At 39.7% G+C, this 9,906-nt stretch overlaps 1 protein-coding gene across 1 annotated transcript; it reads right to left on the reverse strand.

Moving 5' to 3' along the window:
* Nucleotides 1-657: 657 nt before the first annotated feature.
* On the reverse strand, nucleotides 658-9,331 carry wu:fa25f02 (uncharacterized protein C11orf24 homolog). Its single transcript, XM_051383300.1, has 2 exons — nucleotides 9,057-9,331; nucleotides 658-6,483 (listed from the first exon to the last, which is right to left on the reverse strand). The coding sequence occupies exons 1-2, from the start codon at nucleotides 9,223-9,225 to the stop codon at nucleotides 5,495-5,497; spliced, it is 1,158 nt and encodes a 385-aa protein (XP_051239260.1). The 5' UTR covers nucleotides 9,226-9,331; the 3' UTR covers nucleotides 658-5,494.
* Between the last annotated feature and the right edge of the window lie 575 nt (nucleotides 9,332-9,906).

The following is a 9,906-nucleotide window of genomic DNA, read 5'->3' on the forward strand; positions in this document are numbered from 1 at the left end:
CCGAGTGGTTTCCAGGACCTTGAACAGCTCAGTTTAGAATTACTGACATCAAAAACTCTAAATTAGTTAGAAAATCATCAGTTCTTGAAAATGCTCCACTGATGTAATGGACACAATGACATCATCTGCCATCAGCACAATCTGCCACAGTGCACTACATTATAACTGTCACAAGAGCAATTTCTTACAGAGAAACCGTAGATTTTAATTTTATTTGAATAATTGCTGAATAAAGTTTTGGGATCTCAGGATAAGCCCAACGGTTTGCATCATCATTAATGAACAGTAAATAGCAGACATAAGGCAGTGATTACCTAGCGTCTGAATCCTTAATGTTTTGATCTAATGTTTGCAGATGGTTTGGGTTACGCTGACATCTTGAAATAATTATTTTGTAATGGTTGACATTATTAAAATTTGTTTGTGATCCTGAGAAAATAAAACATAAAAATAATTACTGCCAGGTATGTAAGCAGAGAGCGGCCACAGTTTTGCAATTATTTTGCAGTCCTGTTATCTTGAGTTTATTAGTTAATTTTCTCAGGATAACAATGGTAATATAACTATAATAACCACTTCTTTATTTTTTTCCCTTTTAATTTTAAGTAACTGGATAAAAAGATCTTTCTCTTGAGGCAAATTAATACAAACAAAATATTGTTTTCAAATGATCCAAGATCTTATTCAGGGTTTCTGCAGGTTTCAACACGTTAAGGACTTAAAGCTGCAGTAGGTAACTTTTATAGTAATATTATTTGTCATATTTTCTAGACAGACAGCTGATACATGAGACAGATAATCTGTGGAAAAAATCTGGTTCCTCTGGCTCCTCCTAGTGCTCCTAATGCCATTTGTAAGAATCCACCATATCTGAATGTAAAACAACCAATCAGAGCCAAGGAGGATAGTTAATGGATAGTTGATGGAACTTCAAATGATGATCATATGTTTTTTTCACATATGATCTGTCTGAAAGTTTCACCAAATATGGCAAAAAGTTATTCTTATAAAAGTTACCTGCTGCAGCTTTAAAAAAAACACTTAATGTAATTAAGACCTTTTTTACATCCATACTGGCAAAAATAAAAAGTACTAAGGATATAAAGGAAAACATGTTGTTTTTGTTTTGTAGTTGTTACAGCATGATCAATAGAAATTATTCCAAAAAACACATTTAAAAGTGAGACTGAAAAATGCTACTTTATACAAGTAACACTAACTTCAGAATCATATTGAAGACATTTTAAGGCCTAAAAAAGTTAGATTTTACGGCTTTCATGGGAACTCTGCTCCCACGGAACTCGAACCCTGACATCAACTGCAAGATATTGAATCACACAAAAATGGCAGGTCCAAAACAAGTAACCATTAAGGTCAAACATAGTGGTCAAAACTTAATGCATTTTATACAGCAGAAATACACAATAACAGACATACATTTTTTTATTTGAAAAAAACATCTTCTGCTGTGCAAGCTTTCAGCTCGGCCCATAAATGCTCCTGTTCGGGAGTACACTTCATCGTCCTTTCAGTCTCAGATTGATAATGGCTTTATGTTTCCCTTGGCTTTATCATACAATAATGTGCTTCAGTGATTATTTGGCAACTGTCCATCAACTCTGAGCCCCTCAGAAGAAGAAAACTAATAAAAAAGTGGTCAAGAAAGAGAAAAGGCAACTGTAAATTGTCTGGTGTGGATACAGACTTTCTCAAACCACTGAGAACAATTTTGCACCAGGACAGGAGAAAAAAACTGTTAGGGGCTAGGAGAACATCTGTCCATAAGCATTAATAAGGACATACTGATACTAACTGTAACAGATAGAACACAGAGTGTGTTCACTAGTTTGTGAAATGTCATTCAAACATTTAGACAATATTGATATCTCATTCACATTTAGAACTTCTACAGTTCTCCATTACAAATCATAAGTTTGTTCCAACATCAGTCTATTTAATGAGCTACAATATTTCACTCAACTTTTTTTTTAACTATTGGGAACTTTATCACATTATGGGATATCCCATAAGTATGATAACACATAGCATAGTTATTAGGAAACAAGGTCAAAATGTTTGAGGAAGTTATAATGGCATAAAATGATTGTTCATCAGTAAAATATTAAACACCTAAGATATGAGATAATATACAGTGAGGTGCATATTGAGCTCTGAGGAAATTAAGACATTATAAGAAATGGACTAAATATAACTCAAGTTGGACATGAACAGGGATAGATGGCGGATTAACAGCTGAGCATTCAAGAATACATTCACTATTAACAAAAATATAAAATATATTGAAATACGCAATCTAGTATGCCCCTGTACCCATCTCCCATCTACTGCAGGACGTGTGTGCAAGAACAGTAAACACTGGAAAACAGCTGGCAGGTCCTCAAAATCAATGAAGGTTAATGGAAAGGAATCAAAGTGAAATCATTAGACTTTGAAATTAAGTCGTACAGAAACACAACATTTAGGAAACGGTTATTTGCTGTTAATCACGTCAGAGGAGGAGATCTGTATGAGCTTCACCTGCTATTGTTCAGATATCTCCAGTAAGAGACGGGCCCAGGATGTGGTTAGCCTAGCTCCGCACAAGACTAGGGAAAGTGCTAGCCTCCATCAAATATGAAGGGCTAGCAGTTGCTTCCAGTCTTTGTGCTAAGCTAGGCTATAACCAAAGTCCTGTTTTGAACAAACTAATTTTTCACACATTTTTTCAAAAATGATTTGTAAACTAGCTTGCTAGCTAGCAAACAAGACCCAACAAATAAGACCGCTTTAGAATTGTTCGTATTGGAGCGTATTATTGTCACTTTTGGCTAACCATTCCCCAGCTTTACTAAAATAAGACAAACTGAATAGCATTTTCTCATGTAATGCAACTGAGGGGTTTAATAGCAAACCAAACTATTTCCCCAAACACCTGACTGTGTGAACAACAGAATAAGTGTGTTGAACAAACAGCAGGTTAAAAGGTCTGCACATACCATCACTGTCAGTCATATTTCACAACAGTGCTCTCCTTATATATTCAAAGGTTTTCTCAAAAAAAGCTTCAGTGAAGAAGTGATGTATGATTATTCCCACCAGTTCCCAAATCCAGCTGCAGTATGTTTGAATCAGAGTGGGTATGCACAGCTGCTCTTCCAATCGGCAGGAATAAGACCGATGATGTGGTTCGGCCTGATCTGAAATTGTTGATAACGTTCCTGAAAGGAGTGTAATTAATGCCACCAGGGTGGATGTTAATTCTCAGTGTGAGTGGAATGAGGCAGCTTGTTTTAATATGCCCATCTGACCTTTAATGTCATCACCGAGCAAAGCAGTTGCCATCCAAACAAACAGACCGAGTGAACAAAGCCTCTGCTGCAGATGCCAACACACTGACAGACGATGAAAAAAATCAACTTGATGACTTGACCGAGATGAAACGGTGGTCTCAGTCTCTGGCCCGCTGACTAAACCAGACACCACACTGTATATACTCCGGCCCTGACCACAAGCAGCAGGCTTTAACACACCAGGCCACATCTGGGGAAAAACATCTCCAGCTGTATTCAATAGGCATGAGTACCTGTGTAAAACTCTTCTGTCTTTCTGGGAAAACTATTTTCCACATGGTTGTTTACTTTTGATTTACGTATGGAAGAGGCTGGTTCAAGTCCAGCTCTCTATGCTGTAAAGTCACTCAGGTCAGATCTCCTTCATGGCACTTTTGTGTACTTTTGGCCATCTTTGTTATCAGTTATAATTACACTTTCCTCACCAAGGCAATTGTCTTCAGGCAGGAAGGCTGTAAACACTTTATCTAAATTCAGATTATCTAAAAGCCTTTATTTGGAGGTCAAAGTGAGCACACCACAGGCAACTGTAATTACCTTGATGAGTGCAATGTTACCATTTCTGATAGAAATGATGGCCAAAACTACAAACGCAAGACTCAAGCTATGATTAACAAGAAATATTATTATGAAATATTAATTACCAAAGCTCAATGTTGATCATTTAAACTAAAGACTAAAGAATTAAATGAACTATGATAAATTGATGTCAGTGAGTCTGGGGTCTGGATCTGTTGTTGAATACTACAACAAAATGTCTTTAAACTAGGATCATCTGAACAATTTACCCTTCTTAAGTCCCACCCCTTTTTATTCTGTGCTCCAATAACAGCTGAGCAAGGCTTGGTCAACTTCCTCCTTTCCTGCACTTATATATGATATGCTATGTGCTAGGCTAAACTATGTTGAAAAGACAACCACATTTTGAAGATGGTTAAAAAGATAAGTCACATCTTATGTCATGCTAGCAAAACACCAGATTACAAGCTAGCTGATCTACATAATCGTTAACTAGTAAACTACATCTGATAACTAATGTTAGCTTGCTAACAATTGTAGCTTAACTACCTAGTTGGCTAGCATTTTGCTAACATGAGCTAACTTAAGATGTGACTATATACACACAATGTATGTAATGAGGCTGTCTTTTCGAGACAGGAAGGCTGTGTCCCAGGCTTGTCTAGGAGAAGGAGAAAGTGGACTCAGGTTCCAAAATGGGTGGGGCACAGAAGGTGTCAGCTGACAACAACTGAATCAGTCAATCATTGTGATTGACGAAGACATTTTTAATCAATTTGTTGGTTTTCATTTTTTTGTTTTAATCAGTAATTGTTATGGTCATTTTATATGGAATCAGTAATGAAAATGAGTCACATCTCTCATAATATTATAATACTAATAATATACTTTGGTCAGGGCTGTGACTTTGTTTGAATGTGGGAAAAAGTGCATTAAGCTATATGGCTGGTGTAGAAATTCCCTCAAACGAATGACATGTTTGACCCCAGTCCTTAAGGAGCAATATATTCATCTGTAAAGGGACAATAACTCAAACAATCTGACAGATGTTTACATTACATTACAAAAAAAAAAAAAAAAAAAAAGAACACACACTTGTCAGTCGTAAGAAACAAAATGGCTCTCCTGGAAATAAACCTCAATTCACTTGATCATTTGTTGAGCTTTCTGTCACCTTGGAAGCATCCTGATTGGTCCAGCCACCCCGGAACCAACTACAGCTGGACTGACCAGCAATGTGGAGGAGATTCTGCTGGCTAATAGTGAAGCCCGTTAGAGGGTTGCACGTGTACTCATAGAACTGGAGTTACATCCAGGTAACCTCCATTTATGTTGCTCAGCATTTGGCAAAAATGTGACCAGCCGCACTCTTCACATTCAAACCATCAAAGAAAGGAGGATAGAACAAAGCATTAAGTGGAACAGCGTTAAGAGTCACTTCAGTGAGCTGTTGGTCAGTATTTAGTACATTCCTACTTCTCCCCTGTCCGACAGCGGCACTGGATCATCTTGTGAATTCACAGCACCACCGTGATACCATCCAGTCAGTCAATCTCCCACGCAACACTCCCTGACTCCAAGTGTAAAAACAATCTCCACGAGTTGTGCTTGACCCCCTTCCTCCCTCACACCCCAGAGTCTGTGTACATGCCGTTGATCAGGTAGTCCACCTGGGTATAGTCCTTCCTCCTGTAGCTCTCGTAGGCCTGTGTGACAAACACAGCCACTGTGACCAAGAAGAAGAGCAGGCCGAAGAGCAGGACAGCCAGTAAAGAGGCCGTATCTACCAGCTGCTTGGTCAGAGCAGCCCCCGCTACGTCTACCATGTCATCCCTCGTTCCAGAGGAAAGCGGCTTATTGGGGCCAGCGCTAGTTGTGGTACCAAGCCCTACCACCGGAACTAGTGGGATCCCAGTAGTTGGGGCATTTGGCTGTGGCATGGCAGCTGATGATGATGGTGGCGGTGACATCTTTATACCTGTGGTTGTAGCGCTGGTAACAGTTATGTTAGCTTTTGGAAGTGTGGCTGTTTTTACAGTTGTTGGAGCATGTGGTTCTGCTGCTGTTGTTGCTGTAGATATGGATGGAGTTTTGGTTGTTGTTGTAGAAGATGTTATTGTTGTTGCAGATGTTGTTGTAGATGTTGTTGTTGTTGCTGCTGCTGTATTAAGTGTTGTTGTTGCTGTTGTTGTTGTTGTTGTTGTTGTTGATGATGTAGTAGTTGTTGCTGCTGTAGAAGACTGTGTTGTTGCTGTAGTCACCAGTACAGGGGTTTTGGGTACGTCCCTAACAGGCTCTGCAGGTGTGGATGTAATAGTAGCAGTTCCTGTAATGGATCCAGTATGAGCAGAATGTGGGGGTGAGCCTGTGGTGGTAGGAGGAGGCTGAGGGACCATCTCTGGGGATGGAGGCTGGAATTGTGATACTGGCTGCTGATTGGATGGTGAAGCTGGTGATGAATGGTTTCTTCCTGGAGACTGGTTGGGTGGGATTAAGGATGGTACAGTGTCATTTAATCTGACTGAGGTAGAGTTCAAATTCTTCTCTAGTAGTAATGTTGGCACTTCAGTGGAACTGGTCTCTGAGGAACAATTAACTGATGCATTCTGACCACCTGGGGGGGCGAAACAAAATGCCATTATGACTAAACTTAGTTCATTTACATATTACAACAGAAAAAAAATATCAAAAACACATACTGAGAGCAGAGAATCCCTTAAAATGAATAAACAGCAGAGGAACAACACAATAAGAGCATACATGACATGAAACAAAGTGGCACGCTCTATGGCTGCAAATGAAGCCAATACAGAAGAAACAAAAACCGCAGTTCCTCTAACGGCTGCTCTAACCAGGCTTCATTCAGCCCGCCTCAGCTCCACCTCTTTGCCTGTTTTTGGATTAGCTGGGAGTCAGTGGGTGAAGTCAGGACTCTTGTGGGATGACTGCTTAAAAATGCCCTGTCTTCTTATTTCAGGAAGGATTGTACATGTTCTTAATGAGAGTTGCTCATGTCCGTAACAACACCTTCACAAACGTCATAATCTTATAATCATGTTTTTTAACCATTTACCAAATGCTTTGACTGACATTAACATTAAAACTACCACTCTAGGCCATGGATGAATAATCCACTTTTATGCTCTGTATGACCTGATTTAGTCTTGAGACCTACTTTTTGTTTGTTTTTTTGTCTTTGTATGTTTAGCTTGTTTTGTAATATTTGGCTTAACTGTATGCTGTTATCTTTATCATCGTCTTCTTGTTTGTTTAGTTGTGTACTTTGTTTCGCTGAGGACCCCCTTGAAAATGAGATGGTTCATCTCAAGGGGTTATTTCTAATAATAAAGAATGTCCGTTATGTCAAAGGGACTACATCCACTTTTACAGTCTATGATCAAAACTAGTAGAGCATTTAAAATCCTGATGCAGGAATAGTAAGCAGAGAGTCAGTGTAGTGTTTTTTGTGCATGTTTGGTGAAGGTCTGTTCATTAATCCTGTATTAGAGATTATGGAAAGACTTGACTTGACTAGATGGTGCTTTTACATGTCTGGCTACAGCCGTTCCCAGGTTGACAGAGTGGGCAGTGAGAGGGGCTGCAGTGAAACAGTTAATTAAAATCTCTGTGTATCCAACACATGCTGCTTTGGCTCATGTGGTTTTTCCAATTTAGTCCTCTTGGTCTGTTGTTTGTCATGAGTTTACTTTACATTTTCTTGATTTGATCTGGGTAGTGGACACAAAACAGGCCTGTTTATGTTACCTTTCAACCACAACACACAGATACACAAAGATGGTGTGACCAGAAGACTGTACCATGAAGTGAGTTCAACAAGAGACAGTGGTCCTTGGGCCACCTGGCTACACTGAACCTTGGTGATCATGAAAAACTGCCATCACGAAGCTGGCTGTTAACTCTTGGTTTCTAGTTACAAACATGTTCATGTGAAAGAGTTGTTAATTAGGAGCAACATCAATAGGACCATGACATGACACCGCTACCGCTGCCACACGGGCGGCTGTGGCTCAGAGGTGGAGCAGGTCGTCCACTAATCAGAAGGTTGGTGGGTCGATCCCAGGCTTCTCTCGTTGCATGTCCAAGTGTCCTTGAGCAAGACACTGAACCCTGAATTGCTCCAGATGCTGTGCATCAGTGTATGAGTGTGTATGAATGATTAGTTTCCATTCTGGTGAACAGTTGGCACCTTGCATGGCAGCCACTGCAATCAGTGTATGAATATGTGTGAATGGGGTGAGTGTAACATGTAGTGTACAGCGTATTGAGTGGTCGAAAGACTAGAAAGGCGTCTATTTACCATTCCATTTACAATATAATTACATAACTAAAGTGGATTAAGAAGCTGTAGAAAGACTAAAAATATTATTACTATTATTAAAATTAAAAGGCTATAAATAAATGCAGAAATCATTGTCTATGTCTTGTATACTATTATTAACATGTGACGGAAATAATACATTTAAAAGAAATGCAAGACCATTTCTGCTGGCAAAGCAGAGAGGAGAGACGTTAATTCATGAGGAGGTCTATCCGAATGAACTGTTCCATTTACAATACTGGGAGCTAATTATCAGAGTGGATGTTCTTTCACAACATAAACAGAGGGAATAGTTTTTAATTGTAATTCTCATCATAAAGTCTCTTCATGTTATTCTGAGCTGCAGTGATGGAATAGGAGTGTATTTGTTTTGACACTGTCAGGAATCAAAGAATCTTTGTGTTACTAAAATTATATTATATTATGTTTCAGCCATCAGCAGCACGGCTCTCTAAGTACGGCATTAGCCATTGAACCATAAAAACCTCACTTGGCTTCAACTGTGTAGTTTTTATGTTGCAAAATGCGAAAATTACTTTTTGTTAATGTCTGTTAAGAACATGGTGGTTTATGTTGCCAATTGTCATTTTTGTGCTGGTTTATTTAACCATCAGTCAGCTTCAGTCCTTGCAAATATATTATTGCTATGCTGTGATGCAACTCTCCCACAACCCCTTGCAATCGGATGGCTTATCTGAAATCTCAAGTACTGGACGATATGACTCTAGTCGGTATCAGAAGAGCCAAACGCAAACTTACAGAAGTATTTACACCTGTATTTATTTACATTTCCGACTTTAGCTGGACATTTAGCCACAGCTCCTTTATGAATCCTGGCTCATACTCACATGCAGTGGAGGAGTTAGCTCGTGTTGTGTTGAGCTGGGTTAGTGGGTTGGCTGGAACCGGGCCCTGTTTGTTCACTGTGGAGGAAGAGTCAGCGAGGAGGAGCAGCAGGCAGAGGAGGTGAAGGCACGCCGGTGGACTCAGCTGGAGCCTCAAGGGATACAGGGACATGGTGGGGTGGGGGTGGGGGGCTGACAGACACAGACACAGACACAGACACAGACACACACACACACACACAGACACAGACACACACAGACACAGACACAGACACACACACACACACAGACACACACAGGTACAGTCAGGTCCACACACAAGGAGTTTGAGGCTCAGTGGAAATGGAGGATGGAGAGACCAGGAGGAAGTAGAGGCTGCATCCACTTTCTGAACCTACACAAGACATCAACATTAACACAAGCGCGTGTCAACAGCAGCTAGTAGTGATACTGTTTATCTTCCACACAGAGATTGTTTTAATATATTTCAGTGTGCTATGAAAATCAACTTGTAGAAACACTAAACTGTGATAGATAACTCATCAAATCAACCTCAGTCCTCTTTACTGTTGATTATGTTCTGGTATCATGTATTAATACACTTGAAGCGAGGACTGTTTTGAACTCTTCCGAGATAGACTTGATTGATTTCACACCAGTAGATACATTCAAGGGTGCTTTGACATTTGAGACTTAAGACAGCTGTTGAACAGCAACCTTTCAAACTGTGGTGCTCTGTCTGTGGCATTCAGGTTCCTAGTGAAAACATTAATCTTACAAAACTCTCACATTATCCCTGCATTATAACACTCGTAGTTTAGATCTCCATTTTACAATTCTTTTTACAGGGGGC

The sequence above is a fragment of the Dicentrarchus labrax genome, unplaced genomic scaffold (assembly GCF_905237075.1).
Source record: "Dicentrarchus labrax unplaced genomic scaffold, dlabrax2021, whole genome shotgun sequence".
NCBI classification, from domain to species: Eukaryota; Metazoa; Chordata; class Actinopteri; family Moronidae; genus Dicentrarchus; species Dicentrarchus labrax.